A 23,588-nucleotide genomic window follows, 5' to 3' on the forward strand; every position below is an offset into this window, starting at 1 on the left:
GATTTAGGGTAGGGTATCAAATATTCCCAGTAGAAAAGGGAGAAGTTTTTCTCTCTCATCCTGGATATTCTTTTGAAGAGAGGCCTTCCTGATAATTTGTAACCATGATCTGTTAAACCTAAGGTTTGAGGCTCATATATATTATAAAAAGTGGTCCTGGCTGGTAACACACCTTTGGTTCTAAGCAAAAGCACTTGTGAAAGAGTAATTCTTAGGTCAGCTTATGCAAGATCTCCACAGATAAAGCCCCTCATTGTAGAAGAACAAGTAATTTATTTTTTTATTTTTTTATTTTTTTATTTTTTTTTTTTTATTTTTTTTTAAAGAGAGAGTGAGAGAGGAGAGAGAGACAGAGAGAATTTTTAATATTTATTTTTTAGTTCTCGGCGGACACAACATCTTTGTTGGTACGTGGTGCTGAGGATCGAACCCAGGCCGCACGCATGCCAGGCATGGCGCGCTACCGCTTGAGCCACATCCCCAGCCCAGAACAAGTAATTTAAACAAACAAACAAACAAAAAGCTAGTAATAAAAAAAGATTGGTGGAAATGACAAACAACATATTTAGACTTCAAAAAACTTTAAAAAGTGAGTTTACGCTGACTTTAAAATTTTAAATTTTTGAAATGGAAACAATACAATTAAAAAACTAAAGACTTTAAAAATAATACTAGATATGACTTGAAAATAAAAGATAGTCACAGGAATGAAGTAAATGGACAAGGTAGGTAGCAAATTTTACACACGGCTGAAAGAAGAAGTACTTAAATGGAAGATATTTGGGAAGTTGGGTCCCTGATTCAGTTCCCATAGAGTAAGGAAAGCTAACAGGAGTTACAGAAGGAGAGAGTAACAAAATGGGGGAGAGACTACTTAAGGAGATACTTGCTGATTGTTTTTCAGAATTGATGAAACATAAATACTCAGATATGAATATCATAGTCCTAAGCAGAGTAAGTAAAACTATATTTCTATTTAGAATACATGGCAAGAAATATCTCTGATCAAATAGCTGACTTTTAAATCTAAGCATAGGGTTTCGAGTGTCTTGGCATCTCAGGAATATTTATGAGGACATTCTTATCTTTCTGGATGGCCTTTGCAACTTCCTGTACCTTATCTCATTTCATTCTTAAAACAAATGAACCGAGGCACATAGATTAAACAGCTGGCAAGCAAAGAAATCTGTATTCAAACTGAGGAAGGAATGACTCCCCTTTATGTTGCTTTATCCTATCCCTACTGTTAGTTTCTAGTTTTGAAACGGAATTTCTAACACCTAGGAATGATAAAAACTTAGATTCTTGAAAATATATTTCTAAAACTTTTTGAATTAAAATATAACATTACCAAGTGCTTATTTTTATTGATGTTTTTCTTTTTTTAAAATAAAATAACCTCTGAACTTTTTTCAAGGCTTATATGTAGATTTTACTCTTGACATAGAAATATTAAAGCTGATGTGACATTTAAAGTACATTCAATCATAAATTATGTGAGTGCTTGAAAGTATTGGAATTCACTGAGTACACTTTGAAAATAATCCCTAATAATTTTATCACAATGGTGAGGTGTTATTTTGCCATTTACCAATATGTAGTTTAACATACCTTAGGTTAATGACTAGAGAGAACAGTTAAGTTGGTCTACTCTGATCACAAAGGCCTGAAGCAAAGTTTCAGACATATTTTCATTGTTAATGGAGTCTATAGATTTCTGTAATACTTTGTGCATTGTAGGCTTTCAAATAGTTCATGAATTCCATGTGAAAAGGAGCTACCTTTTTAGTCCCTATTCATTCATTAGTGTTCCTAATTGAATTATTGTTTTTTTTAAGATTAGGCATAGTTTATATGGATTCAATTTTAAGAACTTTTCTGAAGGTTTCTTAAAGCACATAAAAAAATTAGTTCATCAAAATATCCACTCATACTGATGCCTGCTCGAGTGACCTTCTGTTCTCATGTACTATTTCTGTGCTATTTCTCCCTTTTAATTGTATATTTTTCTTTCCCACCCAGCCCCATGTGTGGATATGGTAATGATCTAATCACATTGGATAAATCATCAGTGTCTCATAATGTACCCCAACTAATCCCAATCTTTCAGAAAACTTAGTCTGGGTCTTTGTAAAGTTAATGGTTGCTTAAATGTATACCATTTCGATTGCAAACTCTTTATGTGTGCAAGAGTACATTGCATTTTACAGTTTCATATTTCTTACAAGCTTTCACAAAAAATTATATAAATAAATAGATGATGTACTCTTTATGAGTTTGAATGAACATTACATTTTTAACTGATTCCCCTGAACAGTAGCCCACTAATACTTTATCTTATTTTTATTTATGTCTAAACTGGATTCTGTGAGAAAAAGAAATAATATACAGACAAAATGTTGATTACATTTCATTCACGGAATGTTGATTTATAGACAAATGATAGGATATTTACTAATATATCAGTCAAATATGGAATTATTAATATCTTACATATACTTCTCATTTTTATAAGATGAAAATAATAATAACATACATTTGGATATGTAACTAAGAGTTATTAATTTATGTACTCTTTACACAAATAAAAGTGAAGTTAAAACAGCTTCTTCCGTTGTCTTTCCTCTATTTTTGCCATAATAGTTTATCTTCTACCACCTATTACTGCACACTTGAGGAGAGAAAGGTATCTGGAGGTGCTGGGTTAGATAGCTAATAGACAGCTGTGACTGATAAGAAGATACTTGGTAAATAGACTGGTTCCTCTTTGTTTATTTTCTCTTTTCTTCTACTGCTGTCTCCCAGACCTCAGATCAAAGTCTGAAAGGTATCCTGAATTCCTGATGGTCTCTTGCTTTCCACATCTACTCAGTAGACCAAACTGTAAATTCCACTTTCACATTTTCTCATTTATGTTCCCATCACTCTCATCCTAGATGATCAGGGTTTCATTTCTTACATCTCATCACTCTAGCCCAGTTTCTCTTGCTGAAATCAATTGTGTATGTTACCATCAGATTTGTCTGCATGCAGTACATTTCTGATACTCTGTCCCCTATATTTGGAAGCCTTCAATGGCAACTGCAGCTGCTGCTTCTGTTGCTCCCCACTCTGCTTCTGTTGTTCCCCATTCTCTCACACACAGAGGTTGGAACCCAGGGCCTTGCGCATGCTAGGTTAGGCAGGTGTTCTACCACTGAGCTACATCTGCAATCCTTTATTTTTATTTTTGAGACAGGGGCTTGCTACCTTGCTCAAGCTAGCCTTGAACTTGTAATCCTCCTGCCTCATCCACCCAAGTAACTGACATTATAGGTGTGTACCCCCCCCACCATGCCCAGCTTTAAAAAAAAAATTTTTTTTCATAGTTGTAGATGGACAGCATATCTTTATTTTATTTGTTTATTTTTATGTGGTGCTGAGGATTGAACCCAGTGCCTCATACATGCAAAGCAAGCACTCTGCCGCCGAGCTACAACCCCAGACCTCCATGCCCAACTTTTAATGGCTTCTTTTTTTAAATATTTTTTTAGTTGTTGATAGAATTTTATTTTTATTTTATTTATATGTGGTGCTGAGAATCGAACCCAGTGCCTCACACATGCTAAGGAAGTGCTCTACCACAGAGCTATAACCCCAGCCCCTTTTACTGGCTTTTTGATCCCAATCACAGAAAGTAAATTGGTGCCACTCAAATTCTTGTCCTTGGTCCAGTGACAGTTCACCAACTGTTTGTTATCTGTGTGCATTGAGATTATTCCAGAGAGAGAGAGAGAGAGAAAGAGAGAAGTTGAGTGTTTAGAAACTTTCACAGTGTCTTGACAGAATAAATTTTCTATTAATGCAAGAATTTTAAATATTGGGACTGTTTGTATCCCCTCTCCAAGTAACTGGTTCATGATTTTCTAAGAAGAAAAAAAAAAGTTGGTGTTTCACAGCAGGTATAATCATATAAATTATATGATCTAGCCACATATAATTTATTCTCATCACTTACTACTTCCCTTCAGCACTCATTCCAAAGTACATCTGTTTAGTGATGTTCACACCCTGTTTGCTTACCTTTTGCTTTTGTTCATGTTTCTTTCTTCTCTTAAAATTGCCTCTCCGTGCACTTGAGGTGGGGGTACAAGTAGAATGGAAGGAACATACCACCTTAGAGCAGCTGGGTGACACAATATTCATATGTTGTATCCTCTCTGCTATATCACCATTCTTTACCATTGTTGTAGACCAGAGTTGAGGTGAACCAAACAGCTTAACAGACTGAAGGTGCTTGGAGCCAATAACTCATGTGTTTTTTCAGAAAATACAGGGCCAGGTACACCTGCTGGTACTGTTCCCTGCCTGTGAGCATGGTGAGCAGCTATGAATTTCATCTGTTTCTGGGACAAAGGTCATACAGGTCTAGAAATGGACGTCACCCATGGTGACTGTTTTAACAACTCATGAGTATCAATGCCTTCATGAATATTTGATGTCTCTTCTGTGGTATCATGGATATTTGGTGGTCTTGATTTTTTTAATTGCTTCCCTTCTATGTTTAGCATGCATATGTTCTATTTGCTTTTTCTAAATCTAACTATATACGATGTTTGATTTGGTACTTATTTTCATCTTGCTTCCCCATTTTGGTCTTATTTTCTATAATAGAATTGGATATTCTTAAATATTCACATATTCCTCTCTCCGCAAGCACAAGTAATCTTCCTTTGGCTCTCAAATAATTTAGCTGTTCTTTATCACATTCTTTGTTGCCAAGATGTTTGAGGAAAAGGAAGATGAGGGAATAGTTTGTAGATATCTTACAGTTTATTTCCAAATAGAAGTATAAACTCTTTTTATTATCCAACTTTACAGTGTAGTATGAACTCTTCTTTTTTTTTTTCCAGTAAGAACTCTTAAGGGTAGCTTGTGTCTCATCCCCCTCCCCCCGCTTTTTCCATTTCTCTCTCTTTACCCCATTGTATTTAATAAGCATAGCTTGTTGGTGGTAGTCAGTTGATTACTTTGACATCTGGTTAGCTCAGTTAAAGCACTAAACTTCTGAGGTCAAACTTTGGTCTCCACACAGAGATATATTTGCTTTGTTTCATTTGTATCCTCCTGTTAAACCTTTAATGCTTGCCAGATATGTGCTTTCTTTCAAAGAACACAAGGTAAAACAAAGAATTAACACCTATATTGTGTAACCAGTTCAAAACCAGTGTTCTCTTGGATTTGGGGCAGGCACTTCAAGTACTCATTCAAAAAACAACATTGTATTATTGTTTTTTAGACAAAAGAGAGGCAAAAGAAAATGTGTGAATTCTGCCTGTAGCAATACTTTTAAAGTACATAACAAGTAACTGTAATTCACATACCCAGCAAACTAGAAAGTGATATTTATTTTAGACTTGAAGCAGTAAAAGACAAATGACAGAGAACTTGTGACCTAAATTAGAATCAAATGTTAAAGTTAGGAGGTCTCTTAGATACCAACAGATAACATCAGAGCTCTTGTTTTCTTATTCTTTAAGTCAGTATGTTGGCCTTTTTACATAGGTTTAAGAATTTTGTTTCCTATCTGTGATAGAAATAAGATGAAATTTGAAGTTGACATCAACATAAAAGATGACATTTTAGAAAATAAATATCTCTAAATGATGCAGAACCACTAAAGAGTGGTGAATAGCATTGTGAGGTTAAAATGAGGCACTTTAGGAAAATTTCTGGGTTTTTGGGGGGTGTGTGTGTGTGTGTGTGTGTGTGTGTGTGTGTGTTGCTGGGGATCAAAGCAATCCAGGACCTTGAGCCGTGTGCGTGCTAATAATATGTGTGTACTCTGACACTGAACTCTAATTTAGCAACCCCACCCCATCCTTTTTATTGAATAAACCGGAAGCAAGGGTTTTAGAAACTGCACTCACATCCTGGGTCTCTAACAGTCTCTCTCTAGGCCTCTTTTAAGTTGTCCACATAAAGAAGTAGGAAGAAGAATGACAGAACTATGCAAAATAAAGAAAACATAAATGAAAATTGTTATGATAGGTTGAAGAAATTGCTTTCCATTACTCTGGAAAATTCCATTTATTTCTATTGATACTTTGTACTCATGTAAAAGGTTAGAAGAAAAGATGCTATGCTGTTGTTTATTTTCTTTGTGAGATTAATTTGAAGACAGTATGTATAACCAAATAGGATGCAAACTTCAGATTTATTATTTCAGGAGAAGGTAGGCATTAGCCCTAATTGTTACAATTTCCCACACTGATTTTTTTTGTATGTGTGTGGTTCTGGGGATTGAACCCAGGGCCTTGTGCATTCGAGGGAAGCACTCTACCAACTGAGCTATATCCCTAGCCCCATATTACCATACTGACTTTTTTATACCTTCTGTATACTTCCCAAGGCTTCCTCCCAACATACTATCTTTCCCCTACCCCTCTCCAATATATGCATCTCTTAAGAGTTATTTCTTTGATTATCACAACTTGATCTCTTGGTATGGCATATATACAGGATATTATAGATTAAAACTTGTGGCAGTAGTTTGAGCCTTTTTGGATTTTTTTTCTTCCTATCACCAGATAGGATCTCTGTCCGTTGGTCCTGAGAAGGGAAAAGGGGACCTCACCTCATCCCTGGCAGCTTATCAATTTATGTGGCAAAAAGGAATATCAAGACACATCAAAATAGGTGCAAATCCAGGTGTGGTGCAGGCCTAAATCCCAGAGGCTCTGGAGGCTGAGATAGGAGGATGGCAAGTTCAAAGTCAGTCTCAGTGATTTAATGAGAGACCCTCAGCAACCAAGACCCTGACTCAAAATAAAAAGATAAAAAAGACTGGGGATATAGCTCAGTGATAAAGCACCCCTGGGTTCAGTCCCCAGTACAAAAAGTGGGGGGAGCACAAGCAGAGATTTATTTAGGAAAGCAAGCAATAAATCAGGATACACACTTAAAGGAAGAGGGAAAGCTGGTGCTCCAGAGTAAATGGCACTTCTTTTGGGGTTTCAGGCGGCTTCTACTAAAAGAAACTTTGTAAATGGCAAACATGAGAGGTATTTGGGGTGGCATAAGCTTAATGAGCTCAGATCTTTCAATCATGGAACACAGACTACACCGCAGTTGTCCGGTTCAGAGTTTGATATCATCTGTAGTAGTACAGGAACTGTACTCACATCCTGGGTCTCTAACACTCTCTCTCTCTAGGCTTCTTTTAGTCAGTCTAAAAAATACATTCTATAAACTAACAAAGTATATAGGCAGTAATTAACTGGACTTAAGTACTCTTAAGATTTATTGGACCTTTTAAAAATTCATTGCTGGAGGAAAACAGGCTTTTGAAGTGAAGGTGAGGTGGTTCACAGAGCTTTTAGACTTAAAGCTACAATCCCTCTTTCTTTTCCTTTTTGTCTTCTTTCTACCTCTCCTTATTTCGTCTACCCTAACTCTTTCCCAAGAGTATTTACTCTTTCTGGCAGATCACCTTAACTCCAAGATGAAATTATTCTGTCGGTCTTCATTCTCTGTGAGCGCTGGTCTGCTTTGGCTTATCTTTTCTTTTGGAGAGAAGCTTTTTTAGGTTCCCACCTGAAAGTCTACTCCCACCCCCATCTTCTTAGCAGGCCCTGAATTCTGGGGGCTTTTGCCAGCCTTATGAGTCTGCTGAAAGCTCTGCTCAGCCTTTCTGGCCTTTGTTGTGATGCTTTCTGCCAGATTTTTTAGTTGTTAGCAGCAGAGGAATGTATTTGAACCAAGCTGATCTGCCCTCCAGAGGTAGAACTTTTTCATCCTTTCTTTCTTTCTTTTTCTTTTTTTTTTTTTTAAGAGAGAGAATTTTTAATATTTATTTTTTAGTTTTCGGTGGACACAACATCTTTGTTTGTATGTGGTGCTGAGGATCCAACCCGGGCTGCACGGATGCCAGGCGAGTGCACTACCGCTTGAGCCACATCCCCAGCCCTTTTCATCCTTTCTTAATGTTTATTTTTGCATATTTAAAATGAATGTATACACATTTTAGTGAAGTATATGTGCATATCATCTAGGGATAGAAATACATAACAATGCATGAGCTTGGCTCCTTATAAGCATACTATCCAAGTTTGGAAACTCTTGCTTTTTATTTCCTCCTCTTTAGATGTAATATTGATTCACTAAATACCTATGACCTGTCTCATAGAAATTTTTCTATATATACTGGGGTAAATGTCAAATACCTAATGATGATTTCTAACAGGTGTGTTATAAACTTAACATATAAACTTGAAGAAATTACTCTATCAATTAAGGAACACAGGAAATAATGGTAGGTTTTATTTTGCCTCTTAACCTATTTTTCTAAATTCTGTATATCAGAAAAATATGTCAGGATACTGGAAATTGTCCTTAAACGTAGCAGTTTGGTGTTTACAATACATACATCTGAGAGTAGAGTTTTTAAAATTACTATAAAAATGGTTATAGTGGTTGAGGGTCTGGGGACACTGAGTGTGAATCCTGACTTTGCTACATACTAGCAGAGTGGTCTTGGCTTATTTCACTTAGAATGTTAGTCTCCAGTTCCATCCATTTACCAGCTAAATAATTCTTTTTTATGGTGAGTACTATTTCATTGTGTGTACATACCACAATTTCTTTATCCATTTATCTGTTGAAGAGCACCTAGATTTATTCCATAGCTTAGATATTGTGAATTAAGCTGCTATAATCATGGATGTGGCTATGTCACTGTGGTATGCAGATTTTATACCTTTGGATATATGCTGAGGATTGGGATAATTGGGTCAAATGGTAGTTCTATTCCCATGTTTTCTGAGGAATCTCCATACTGCTTTCCAGAGTGGTTGTACCAATTTGCAGTCCCACCACCAAAGGATGAGTGTACATTTTGCCCCACATCCTTGCCAGCATTTCTTGTTACTTGTATTCTTGATAATTGCCATTCTGACTGAAGTGAAGTGGAATCTCAGTGTAGTTTTAATTTGCATTTATCTAATTCCTAGAAATGTTGAACATTTTTAAATATATTTGTTGACCATTTCTATTTCTTTTTCTGTGAAGTGCCTGTTCAGTTCCTTTGCCCACTTATTGATTACATTATTTGTTGGAGGTTTTTTGGGTTAACTTTTTTTTGAGATATATCCCCAGCCCCTATTTGTATCCCTTTAAAATGAGCTATTCTTGGGGCTGGGGTTGTGGCTCAGTGGTTGAGCTCTTGCCTACCATGTTTGAGGCCCTAGGCTCAATCCTTAGCACCACATACAAATAAATAAATAAAGGTATCATGTCCAACTACAACTAAAAAATAAATATTAAAAAAATTATTTAAAATGAGCTATTCTCATGTAACTAAGTATTTCTTATTTTGTCCCTGATTTCTTCTGCTATTCATTGGTCATTCAATAGCATATTATTTAGTTTCCAGGTGTTATAGTAGCTTTTAGTTTTTATTTTATCATTGATTTCTAATTTCATTCCATTATGATCTGATAGAACGCAAGGTATTATCTCTATTGTTTTGTGTTTGCTCAAAGTTGCTTTGTGGCCTAAGATTTGGTCTATTTCAGAGAAGAATCCATGTGTTTCTGAGAAGTATATACAGTATATTTCTGGATGAAATATTCTGTATATGTCTGTAAAGTCTAAATTATTAATTGTATTTTTTAAATTATTTATTTATTTATTTATTAGGACACAACACAATGCCTTTATTTTTATGTGGTGCTGAGGATCGAACCCGGGTCCCGCCCATGCTAGGCGAGTGCTCTACCACTGAGCCACAATCCCAGCCCTGAGCTTCTTTTTTTAATATTATTTTTTTAGTTGTGGTTGCACACACTATCTTTATTTTACTTATTTATTTTTATGTAGTGCTGAGGATTGAACCCAGGGCCTCACACGTGCTAGGCAAGCACTCTACCACTGAGCCCCAGCCCCAGACCGTCTATAGGTTCTTTATTTAGTTTTGGTTTATAGGATCTATCCACCGATGAGAGAAGCACATTAAAGTCACCCAGTATTACTGTGTTGTGGTCCTTTTCATTCTAGAAATTGAGAAAGCTTTGTTTGATGTACATAGATGCTACTGTTTGTGGCATAAATATTTACAAATGTTATGTCTTATTGATATATAATTCCCTTAAGCAATATAAATGGCCTCCTTTGTCCCTTCTGATTATCTTTGGCTTGAAGTCCACTTTATCTGATAAGAGGATAGAAACCCCTACTTGTTTATATGATCCATGTGAATGATATTTTTTTTTCCCATCTTTTTACCTTCAGTCTCTGGATGTCTTTGCCTATGAGGCAAGTCTCTTGGAGATAGTATGTTGTTGGGTCTTGTTTTTTAATCCAGTCTGCCAATCTGTGTCTTTTGATTGATGAATTTAGGTCATTTTCGTTCAGTGCTATTATTAAGAAATGATTCTTATTCCCTGTCAGTTAATTTCTGGCTTCTAACATGAATTAATTGCTCCTTTGATTGACTATTCTTCTAGTGTAGTTTCTTCCTTTGCTGGTTTTCACTTATTTTTCATTTCTTCTTTATGAAATATTTTATTGAGTATGTTTTGTAGTGCAGGCTTTCTAGTTATGAATTCTTTTATCATGGAAAGTTTATATTTCTTCATCAATTCAGAAGCTCAATTTTGCTGGGTATAGTATTCTTGGCTTTATATACTTTCTTTTTTGGTATATATTATTCCAAGATGTCCAAGCTTTGAGGGTCTGGTATGAGAAATCAGATAAGATCCAGATTGGTTTCCCTCTAAATGTGACCTGTCATTTTTCTCTGGCAGCTTTTAAAATTCTGTCATTATTCTGTATATTTCATAATAATGTGCCTTGGTGTGAGTCTGTTGTAATTTTGTATATTTGGGTTCTGTAAGCCTTATATATTTGATTTTCCATTCCATTCTTAAGGTTTGGGAAATTTTCTGCTATAATTTTATTTAAAAGATTGTGCATTACTTTGGTTTGGATTGCTGAGCCTTCATCCCCTGGTAAATTTTATATTTGATTTTTCCATAAAAATATGGAATGCGTCACAAATTTGCATGTCATCCTTGTGCAGGGGCCATTTCTAGTATATGTGCTACCAAAGCAAACACTTGTTAGGCCTCTTAAAGGAAGTTTCTAAGAAATTATTTGGGTTTGCCATTATATTTTCAGAAATTAACATTTTAAAACAAAATATATAATTTTGTGTATATTTAATGATTATAGGTAGATTGCTTTATATCACTAGTCATATAGCAAAATGATTGAAGTTTAAAAATTAGAAAGATGGGACTGAAGATAATAGCATAGTGTTGGAGCACATGCTTATCATGTACAAGACCCTGGGTTTGATCCCCAGCTTTGTAAAAAATAAAATCAGGTGCAGTGGTGTGTGACTGTTGTCTCAGCTACTTGGGAGGCTGAAGTAGGAGAATCATTTGAGCTTAGGAGTTCAAGGCCAACCTGGGTAACATAGACCCTGTGTCAAAACAAAACAAAACAAAAAAAATAGTTTCCATGAGGATATATGATAGAAATTCAGCAGTAAACATGATTTTTGTTTTTAAAAGGGTAGTTTTTGTCTGGAGAAATATTTCCAAGACTTAGATGTTGTTGCTTGTGGCTTAAAATATGACTGCAATATGTTTTACAACAAAAGGCATTTAAATCCAAATAAGCACAACGTGTGTGGCCTGGGGAGATGACTTCTTCCCCTAAACTGATGGATTCCTTCTATGTGTGTGTTTTTAACTGTGAAACTAACTGAAGAAAATGTTTGTATGGCTGTGGTAAGTTCATATGGTCTGATTTGTGCATCCTTTTGGCTACAAATGAAAACTAGAAATTGTAATTTCCAGAAACATCTTGAAACATAAATTCAGTCCCTTGATGTAGGCAAAATTTCCAGTTAATGATGTTTGTTAGTTTAAAAAATATATAGTAGAAAGTATTGCCATAATTGCATGTTTCTGAATGCCTGAAGGCATCTTTGAAAACATACTGTTTTAGAGATTTGCTTCTGTTTTGTTTCTTTACATAAACTGTATATGTCTCTGTATATGGGACGGGAGGGTCCTGTATCTTTGCACTGTTCATCTGTTCCCACAATGAGGCTTTTAAGATATCTTGTCCATTTTTGTAATGAATTATGAACTCAGAGGCCCCATGTATTTGTAAGCTGTGTTGATCTGAGCTTTGGAGGCTAGGGAGAGTGAAACAAATTGTGTCACCTTTCATTCCATTTATCAGTCCAAGGTTGTTTTAGGCATATGAGTCACATAGTTTCAGTTAATTTCTTTATATTTTAAGAAGTGTTTTCTTTGCATAAATTAAAATCCATATTTAATGTTTCCTCTTTTAAAATCATTGCTTTCCCATTTCTTTTTTCTGTTTTTTCTCCTATATTTTTATATTAATTTATATAATGTGTATAATACTTTATCTTATTTTTATTCTTCTCATTTACATTATCACATGAATTTTCTATGACCTTTCTTTTTCCTATATTAAGAACTAATTCTTGCTGGACAAGGTGATGCTTGCTGGTAAAATTCCAGCTACTCTGGAGGCTGAGTTCAAGACCAGCATGGGCAGTTTAGCAATACTGTGTTTCAACAACAACAAAAAATATTCCAGGGGTATATTGCCACTGAGCTACATTCCCAGCTCTAGTTAATGTTTATTTTGAGACAGGGTCTCACCAAGTTGCTGAGGCTGACCTCCAACTTGCGATCCTCCTGTCTCAGCCTCCTGAGTGGATTGGAATACAGATGTATTCTGGCTCACAAGAAAAAGTTGTTTTCTGGGTTTAATCCTTCAACAAGGAAAGAAGGAAGAGGAGGGGGAGTGGAGTAAGAAAGGAAGCAAAGAAAAGGGTTCTTTTATGACAATGGGTTTTTTATTCTTCCTAAAGAAATATTAAAACAATCTCTAGTCTTTCTTTTCTATCCTTTTCCCCTCTTTTTCTTTCTTTTTCCCTTCTTAGAGTAGGTAAATGCTGTGTCACTTAGCTGCATACCTCCTATCCCTGATGTACTTTTGTCTCTCCCATGTCCTGCACAGGCAATGAAAATGGGGTTCCCCTGTGTGGAATGGACTGGCTGAGAAATAAAAGCTAAGAAAAATAGAATGACAAAAATCTACAGGACACAGAAAATATTTTCAGAAAGCAAGGGCAGGATGGGTTAGCGGATCATAGGGATCAAGCTTCTATACTACGGCAAAATGGAGCCCCCGCTTGCTTTATTTATATCCAGGGACATTAAAGACAGGGATAAGTTTTAAGGGTGGAGTCTTGCTTCTTGGTATCTTGTAGTCAGCAGGTTGCTTGACATCTTGGCAGGTCACATCCATCTCAGGTGCTGTGTGGGATCTCTGGCAGAGCTTGAGGGGGAAGTTCACCTGCATCAGGCGATCAATTCCTGTGGGAGTGCCACGGGAGGTCCCAGTGTCAGACTTATCCCCTCATTAGGCTACTATGCGCAACATAGTTCACTCACAGCCCATTGATGGTTCATGACACTTTTGTAATATACAATTATATAGAAGAAACAAGTATTTAGAAGGGTTCCTTCCTGAAAGACTGTCTTACCAGTTATAATTGCCATTCCACTTTTATGAAGTGCCAGGAATGTTTTGAATACAAGGAAGTAACAAAAAAAGAGACAGATTAACCTTGAGTTTTACATTCTGAAAACAGGAAATAAATACATAAAAGTTAATTTTAAAGGCATACAGTATCTGTTTCCTCCAGTAAGTATTTGCATCATTGAATTACAGTAATTATAACATCTGAAGCCAGGAAATGCCTATAGCATAACTTGTATTAGCAAGAATCTGGCATGGGGTGATTAACCAGGAGCCATGACTTTGACTACTGTAACAATGGCAATGCATGTCATACTAGCATTGACCAGTAGAAATGTCATGTGGGTTATATGTGTAATTTTTTTTTCTAGTAACCATACTAAAAAAACATTTTTAGAAATAAAATTTAATTGTGTGTGGGTTGGGGGATAGGGATCAAACCCAGAGCCTTTCACATTCTAAGAACATACTGTACCACTGAGCTAGACCCCCAGCCCATTGAAATTAATTTTAATAATTTTTTGTTCAAACCATTATATTAAAAATATTATTTTAACATTTAATCATTTAAAATTATTGTTTTTTAAAAATTATTCTTATTCATAGTAATTCATTGAGCTGTGGTGTGTATTTTATATATATATAGCACATCTCAATTTGGACACAGTTTTCATTGGAAATCCTTGGTCTATTTATTTGCTTTTGACACAGTGTTTCACTGTGTTGTCCAGGCTGGTATTGAACTCCTGGGCTCAAGGGATCCTCCTGGCGCAACCTCCCATGTAGCTGGGACTGCAAGTGCCCACCACTTTACCTAGCTTTGATCTGTATTTTGGTTTCATAAAGCATATAGGTGAAATAGGTTTGGATGCTGGAGTTCCAAACATGTTTAAATTTTTTGATTACTGAATTGATACTCTTTATAATTTTTAATTAATTAAAATTATAAAATTAACAATTCTGTTCCTCAGTGTGAGCTATTTATTTATTTATCTATCTATTTATTTTTGGCAGTACTGGGGATTGAACCTAGGGCTTTGCACATACAAAGCAAGTGCTCTAACACTGAGTTACATCCCCAGCCCCTCAGTATGAGTTTATGTTCCAGTTCCTCCATAGCTAAATATGGTTAATGGTTTGCCATGTGGGATAAACTAGGCAGAGAATATAATTGACAGTGGAAGTAGTCAGCTAAGGAATCCTGAATCAAGGATAGTCTTTTAGCTAGATTTTAAAGTGAAAAGCATGATAAACATTGAGCCACATCCCCAACACTTCTTTGTATTTTATTTAGAGACAGGGTCTCACTAGGTTGCTTAAAGCCTCATTATATTGCTGAGGCTGGCTTTGAACTTGTATTGAAATTATGAGGACTACATTTTGAATGAAGTTTTATATCTGAGTTTCATAGGTTCAGCATTGTTTTCAGGAAATGATGTGGAGATAACCACAGCTTTGTCTGGTCCTCAGTTGGTGGTCCTCAGGTTGAGACACTGTTAATTCCTGGAAAGTATTACTATGGTCAACACCCATTACTGGGATATGAAATCAATCTAGTAGATCTTTGATCAGCATTTTAAAAATACACAGAATACTATTGGATAGAATAGAGACGTATCAGAGTGTTCCACATCTGTTAAGGTTTAGGGAACCTTTGCTTTAGTTACATATATGTGTATATTTTGCGTTTATGGGATTTCAATGAAAAATGAATTAATTCTGAGTCACAAAATTTTTGAGAATTATTCCTTTTCTTCTTCTTTCCCCTTTCCTTTCTTTCATTCCCTCCTCTCACTGCGTCGTTGAGGTTGACCTAGCATCTTTTTTTCTTCCTTCCACTATTTTTTCTTTCCTTCCTTCCTCTAAGTTCCTGAGTTTGGCCTTGAATCTCTTTATACTGCGTCAGCCTCCTGAGTTGCAAGCACTGTGAGTGCACACCATTGCACCCAGCCTGTGTGTACTTTTGATTGCTGCTCTAATGAATATTGTCTATAGGTACAGTGTACTAAACAAACATAGCATTAATCAAAGAAAACTATGGATTTAGCAATGAGATATGAGTGCTATTAAAAGGTATCTAGTGTCTAAGATGGTAAAATAAATGTAAAATAGTATATAATGGCCATAATAAATAGAACAACTTAAGGGTATAATGACTTTCTTCCTCAATTCTGAATTAACTAGAAGATAAATTTGACATTATCATTTTGGTCCTTGTATTCCTATAAATTTTTATTTGAGTTTAAATAACCACATTTAAATTTGGAATTTGGTCTTATTTCTTTGTTTGCACTGCTGGGAATTGAACCCAAGGTCTCATGTATGTTAGGTAAGCAGTCTGCTATTGAGCTATATCCTACCTGCAATCTGGGGTGAGACTACTGGAACTTGAATCCTCAAGACTTTACCACCAAGTTATATCCCCAGCTTTCTATTTTGAGACAGGCTCTCACTAAGTTGCCAAGGCTGGCCTCAAACTTGGCAATTCTGCCTCAGCTTTCCAAGTTGCTAAAATTGTAGGCATACACCACCATGCACAGCCCCTAACCCCAGTTTTAATTCTTAAGAAAGATCTTGGTTAAAAGTAAAAAAAAAAAAAAAAAAAAAAATAGTGTTTTGGAATGATTATATGGATTACAGGAAAAATGGCACTCACAATCTCCTTAAAACATTTCAATAAAATAAATGATAGTATACATTTAACTCTTCTTGGATGTTAATTATTAAAGTTTTAGTAAAACCTGATGTTTAGTCTTACCACACATTTATTACAAAATAAAGCTAAATCCTATTTGGGATTCAGATTATGCTTCTTGTTTTTTGCTTATTTGTTTTGTTTTTTATGGGTCCTGTGGATGGAACCCAAGGTCTTAAATGCTAGGCAAGCACTCTACCACTAAGCCACATCCCTAACCCTGAGATTATGCTTTTAACAAATTGTAAATTTCTTTTTCTTGGTCTGTTAATTTAGTTATTTATTTAATGTATCTTTCTCAAAGTTGTATGGATTGTCATCTTTTTTATAGCCTCACTGGAATATGTTTGCTTTGAATTCTGAAGACAACCAGCATGTCAAATAGCTTTTATACAGTGTACATATTTGGAATGCTATTTTGCCACAAGAGTGTGGAAACTTGGGAAGTACTCACTATCATGCTTTTAAAAGGCAAAATATGTTAGAGTCACTGCTGTAGCAGTGGTTACAATGTGTCACTGTTTCTTTTGTAGGAATTGGTTTAGATACAGGGACTTTTGCAAAATAGCCATATTATTTAGATAGAGCAAATAAGTTTGAATACAACCTCTACTGTACTGAGAACCCTCAGGTCCCATGCAGTGTTAGCATATATTTTTAAATACTGTTACTGAACAGGGGCCCTTTCTCCTTATAATTTTTCTCTTGCCTAAGTATTATTTATTTATTTATTTATTTATTTATCTTTGAGGTACTGGGGATTGAATTCAAAGGTACTTAACCAATGAGCCACATCCCCAACCCTTCTTTGTATTTTATTTAGAGACAAGGTCTCACTGAGTTGCTTAAGGCCTCATTATATTGCTGAGGCTGGCTTTGAACTTGTGATCTTCCTGTCTCAGTCTCCCAAGCCACTGGGATTACAGGCATGCGCCACTGCATCTAGCTTTACCCAAGTATTTTAATTTAGTGATGCATGTGTACTAGAAGATCAGCCTATCAAAATATTGTTGGTGTAGCACAGGGAGAGAAGAATGAGGAGAAAGAGACAAATATAACATTTTATTTATAACTATTTCCTAAAGCAGTAGAACACTACCGATTAGAAATTCCAATAAGTTTATCTTAGCCAGGTACCATGTTGCATTCCTATAATCCAAGTAACTCAGAAGGCTAAGACAGGAGGATTACGAGTTTGAGGCCAACATGGGCAATTTAGCAATACCCTGTCTGAAAATACAAAAAAGGTCTGGGAGTGTAACTCAATGGTAAGAGTGCTTGCCTGGCACATGCAAGATGGTTCAATCTCCAGTACCCCCAAAAAGGAAGGAAGGAAGGAAGGGAGGGAGGGAGGGAGGTGGGTGGAGAAAGTAAGTTTTTGCTGGAACTTTATTTTATTTACTTATTGATTTATTGATTGATATGCGGTGCTGAGAATCGAACCAGTGCCTCACACGTTAGCCAAGCGCTCTATCACTGAGCTACTATCCTAGCCTAGCAGTGGTATGTTTCTATAGTTCCAACTGCTCAGGGAGGCCAAGCAAGAGGATCACTTGAGCCAAGGAGTTTGAAATCAGCCTGGTTAAGACCTTCTCTTAAAATTTTTTTTATCTATTGTTAATTAAGATACTCTAATAAAATGTGTAAATGTTATCAGAATAACCATAGAAGCCAAATACTGTGCAATAGGTCTCTTCTCCTCTCAGACTAGGAACAGGGATGTTGATGGAAATTTATGTACAATCTGAATTTCCCCTTTTCAGAGGGGAACTGTATGGGTCATGGGGATAGGAAATCAGAGAAGATAAATTGGGTAAGTGACTACTGAACCAGTTCTTGATGCACTGATAGGTGTCCTACCTTCCTTCCTAGAAGGAAGGAAGGAAGGAAGGAAGGAAGGAAGGAAGGAAGGAAGGAAGGAAGGAAGGAAGGAGGGAGGGAGGGAGGGAGGGAAGGAAGGAAGGAAGGAAGGAAGGAAGGAAGGAAGGAGGAAGGATTACAGCATGTGCATACCTTGGAGAGAATATGAAAATCAATGTTAGATAGTAGTTTATAAAATTTCCTTTTGAGAATTAAACTAATTATGTTATCATAAAAGAGTCAGAGGCAAAATATCTTGAAGCCCATGGAAAGGAATACCTACTTTGCTGGGAATAGCCACTTCATTTACATAGTATATACTCCCTTTCCCCAACCACTACCAAGAATTTCTCAACAGAAGAAGGTGAGGTGCATTGCAAATGGTCTAATGTGTGGATCCAGCACTTTCTGGGGAAGAATGACTTGAACTTCTTGGTCATTAGAAAAGTTTCTGCTATAGGGTAAAGCACAGCTGAAGTGAAATATTCTTTCACTATTTGCTCCTTTATATCCTTAGACTATAAAGATTAAGAATGTGGTCTCAAGATAATAACTACTCCAAATTCCATTTCTAAACTCGTTCTATGAATAATTTGACAAGATATAAGTCTTGGTTTTTTTATCACTATAATGGGACTAGAATTACCTATCTTCTAGGGTAATTCTGAGAGTTAAATAAACTGTTGATCTGAATAGTTTAACTCAGGACCTGGTATATGACATTCAACAAAGCTGTAAACATGATCTGTAGTTTTTATACTCAACTTACAAATTTTAATCACTAATTCCTAAATATCTTAGTCATCTGAAACAGGATATTTAGAACAGGCATTTATACGTTCCAGGAATGAAAGGAAATATCCCCATGATAAATCAATACTTTAAGTTTCTCAAATTATTAAAACTTGATCATTTATTAAAAACCTGATCATTTCTGGGTTTTTGGAAAAGCTATTTCTGAACCTGCAGAAGGCCAGGACCCTCTTGAGTAAACTCAGCAGTGCTTAATGCCAACATGTGAGATTTATTGGGAAGCAGTAATTTTACTGAGCATTTACTGTGGACCAAGCACTCCACTAAGTGCTTTACTTATGTAAAAAATGACCTTGAGGAAGGTATTGCACTTCTTCACTTCTACAAACAAGGGAATTGAGGCTTGCAGATGCCAGGTAACTTGCCTAAGCTTGTTTAATGACAGAGTCAGAATTTGAACATAGGTCTGCCTTTGCTGTTGGCCATTATGCTGAACTGCAAAGGTTCCAACATCAGAAAGACCTGGTTTTTAGATCCATTTCCACTTCATTCCAGGAATATGGTCTTAACTCATTTTACCTCTCTAAGCCTCAGATTCTTTATCTAAAATATAGTATGGCTATCTACTATATAGGCTTGTTTTGAAGACTAGAAATAAGGTATGTAAAGTGCCTGACACAGTTTCTGATGTGTGTAGGAAACTTAGGAAGAGGTGATTGTTTCTGTTTGGGGTTACAAAAGCTGCTTTCTACTTCCACTGGCAGGCCCCCCTGGCAGGTAACCTGTGGGGTCTTTTGGAGATACAAGTAGGACCCTGTAATTTGAACTGCAAGTTCATGTTAGAATACCTCTTGATAGGGCTGGAGATGTGGCTCAGCGGTAGCGCGCTCGCCTGGCATGCGTGCGGCCCGGGTTCGATCCTCAGCACCACATACCAACAAAGATGTTGTGTCCGCCGAGAACTAAAAAAAAAATAAATATTAAAAATTCTCTCTCTCTCTCCTCTCTCACTCTCTCTTTAAAAAAAAAAAAGAATACCTCTTGATAAATGAGACTATATACTACATGAATTTTCCCCTTTTCTATTTTTTTAATAATAAATACTGTATCTTTAAATGCTTACTTTTGCAAAAATTGCTACTGTTTAACCAAAGAAGGACTTATACAACTAGCCTTCACTTGTCTAGTAAGTGTCCAGGGATAACATGAGTGACTGATTTTAGCAGATGACCTATTTAGCCAGGAATTTTTTTCACTGAGTCAGCAGTCCAAACCTGATACACATTAGGATCACTTAGACAACTTAAAAAAGATATATCAGTGTGTGTGCAGTCCTTAGAGACTCTGATTTAGTGTCTGGGATAAATTTAGGTAATTGTAAGGAGCAGCCAGGGTTGAGAACCAATTGTATTGAAGCAAGAACTAGGTGAGATTGGGATGGGCTTCAATTGGAGAAATGAAATGAATTGAGTAATTTTTTTCTCTTAATTCACAGTGAAATGGCTCGGGAGAAGAGGAAAATCAAAGATCATCTTGAATCACCAGAGGATAGAAAATGAAATAGTTTCTTTTTCTTTGTCTTTGTAGACATGGAAGGACTTTAATGAAACTTTAAACGGTTCAACAAAGGATGCGCTAATGGATGACAGCGGCACTCCTACATATAATCTGCAATTGGAACCACAAGATGGATGTCATCCTGGTGACAGCGTGGAAAGCAGAGTAACATGCTTATCTTCTGTGTCTGATGAAAATGAAAATCAACTTGATGGGGATGGGCCTGAGCTTCTGACCAGCAGTGACAGTGCAATGGGAAAAACTGAAGTGTTTGAGCAGGACAGTCTCAATAATAATGAAAACTTCATGTCCAGTTGTGAGGTGCCTGCATGTGAGAACTCAGAATACACTCTGTGTGAAGGCCCCAGAGATGAACAGACATTCTTTGAAAAGGACAAAAGAGCAGCTGGAAAAAGAAGTACAAGAACCAAAAGAGGAACTGTTAAGAAGATACCACCAGGTATTTTTTAAGTTATTATTTATACTATTCTTTAAAGAAAATAAACCCTATCACATACCGTGTACACTGTCTTGCATATTGCTTTTCTTCTCTTAATATTTTCAGAGCTTTTTTACAACAGCACATGTTGATCCAGCTGTGTGGTATTCCATGCATGTGATATGTCTCCACAGTGTTCCATCACTTAGGTGTGTCATAATTTATTTAACTTCTTCCTTATGGCTGTTCCCAGTCTTTTACTGTAGTAAGCATGCTGAAATTGACATTCTTTGTGTACGTTTTCATACTAAGTACATTATCTATAATCTCGTTCCTTTATAAATTATCCTTTTCTACCAATACAAGCCTTAATAATTTCTTTCTGCCATCACTGTGGCTTTGATCTCTCACCTGTGAATTTATATGCTCGTAAGATCTTTATAGGATCTTTTTTTTTTATCTCATTCTATAGGTGAATAATATATATGAACATGTATTAACATACTCCTCATACTAATGTTGAATAAGCTATCTGGTTCTAATTGTGTATTTATATATTTTTGGTAACAAAATTAACTCAATTTTTCTAACTAGTTTGGCAGTTAAGGTTTAAAACTATGGATTTTTGTGTCTGAGTCACAGGGTATCCTCACAAAAAGGCAGCCTCTGGCTATTTTGATCAGAAATATGCAGGACTGGAGAGTGCTGGTATGCCCTAGACTGGGACTCCTTCCACGTTAAGTAGGCAAAAGAATTTTAAACAGTGTACTGCTTCTTTACCCAAGGCAACAGTCTTTGCATAAGTACTAGTGAACAAAGTGGAATGTCTTCTCTTATGTTATCTTGTACCTCTTTGGCTGATTAGAGGTATTGTCATAACCTGTTTTTTTTTTTTTGTATGTTTTTACTTATTCAATAAGGTGAGTTCATAACCTTTAAAAATATATATATTTTTAGTTGTTGATGGACTTTTATTTTATTCACTTATTTATATGCAGTGCTGAGAATTGAACCCAAGTGCCTCACACATGTCAAGCAAGCACTGTATCACCGAGCCACAACCCCAGCCCTCATAACTTTTTAATGTAACTAGTAATTTGGCTTTTCACATCCGTTTGTGTTCTTAGTAGACTTAAGATAATTTTTGCCAGACACAGTGGAACATACCCTGTAATCCCAGCCCCTCAGGAGGATGAGGTTAGAAGATCACAAGTTTGAAACCAATCTGAGCAATTTAGTGAGACCTGTCTCAATAAAAATTGAACTGGGTACAATCCCCAATGTCCCCCCAAACCAAAAAAAAATTTAAAAAATGATTATTTTTACAAGAGATACAAAAGCATTTTCTTAATAGACCTAAGGATTAACAGAGATTGTGTATGGTGAAATATGTATATAAATGGATTTATTTTGTAACCATCATTCAAGGGCAGATTGACTGCCTCTCTAATCTGATCTTGTGATGTGTTTAAGAACTGATACCTAGCAGCATATGTATAAGGATCAGTCATAACTTCAAGATTATGAGTCTTTTTATTCCTCTCTTCAGTGGCCTTATTTGTTTCCCTTGGTGTGATTATATAATTTAAAGTTAGTATTCGTTGTCTTGTGAGAAAGTATAGAATCACCATCATTTGAAATATATGTAAAATTTAGGGGTAGTTTTTGTACAATTTATTTTTTAATTATTATATATAAAATTATATATGTCATATTTATATATAAAAGGACACAAATATATAATGTGAGTTTAAGAGAATTAAGAAGCTAGGCACTTGCCTGTAATCCCAGCTACTCTGGAGGCCGAGGCAGAAGGATTACCAGATTCAAGATTAGCTTAGACAATTTAGAAAGACCCTGTTTCAAAAAATGAAAAGGGCTGGGATGTAGCTCAATTGTAAAGTGTACCTAAGTTCAATCTCCAGTACCAAAACAAAAACAATGAGAGAGTAAGAAAACTGAATCAGGAATTGTAAAATCTAAGTTCAAGATGCACTTCTAATCCTAGGTCACTTGGTGAGACTGAGCCCTCCTGTACTTCCTTGTTCTCTTCTGTATAATGATAATGTTCATGCACACAAATCTACAAAATTCCTTTCTAAGCTGTAAATTTCTTAGATTTCTGAACAGAGAGAGTATAGTCTCTACTCCTTTAAAATTTGGTGACTCACCTTGAGGGTATCTTTTGTTGTTTTTTCTATTTAAGGGATACATTTTGGTTTTTAAATTTTGTTATTAAATGAAAGAACATGTTAAATAGGCAAAAGAATTTTAAACTGAAAGGAAGGATTATTTAGAGGATAGAACCATCCCTTTTTTGACTGGAAAGGACCTGGAAAGAGAACCTTTAAATTGGCCTGGGGAACTCTCCTTAGAGTTATTTGCCAGGCCCATCCTGGAAAGATCATCTAAGCTTATCCTCTCTCAGTGTGTATCCAGTCACTAAGTCCAGGTGACTGTATTTCCCTGTGACATTGCTGGTCTCTTTCGTCCTATCTACACTGCCATAGTTCAACATTACCTTTGACTGGAGTACTACAAAAGCTCCCTAAGTGTGTTTTCCATCTTGCTTCCATACTTGTTTTCCATACAGTTCAGTTGGTAGAGTGCTTGCCGTGCATGCACAAGGCCCTGGGTTCAATCCCCAGCACCAATAAATGAATGAATGAATAAATAAATAAACAAACAAACATACATACACACACACATACA

General features: G+C 36.0%; 1 protein-coding gene across 1 annotated transcript in view; it reads left to right on the top strand.

The window, feature by feature from the left end:
• Positions 1-23,588, top strand: part of Cnst (consortin, connexin sorting protein) — a 97,385-nt gene that overhangs the window by 18,275 nt on the left and 55,522 nt on the right. The window contains exon 2 of the mRNA XM_077802369.1: positions 20,468-20,897. Coding sequence (XP_077658495.1) covers positions 20,519-20,897 — 379 coding nt within the window. The 5' untranslated portion in view covers positions 20,468-20,518. The remainder of the gene's footprint in view (positions 1-20,467; positions 20,898-23,588) is intronic.

Source organism: Urocitellus parryii, chromosome 9 (assembly GCF_045843805.1).
Source record: "Urocitellus parryii isolate mUroPar1 chromosome 9, mUroPar1.hap1, whole genome shotgun sequence".
NCBI classification, from domain to species: domain Eukaryota; kingdom Metazoa; phylum Chordata; class Mammalia; order Rodentia; family Sciuridae; genus Urocitellus; species Urocitellus parryii.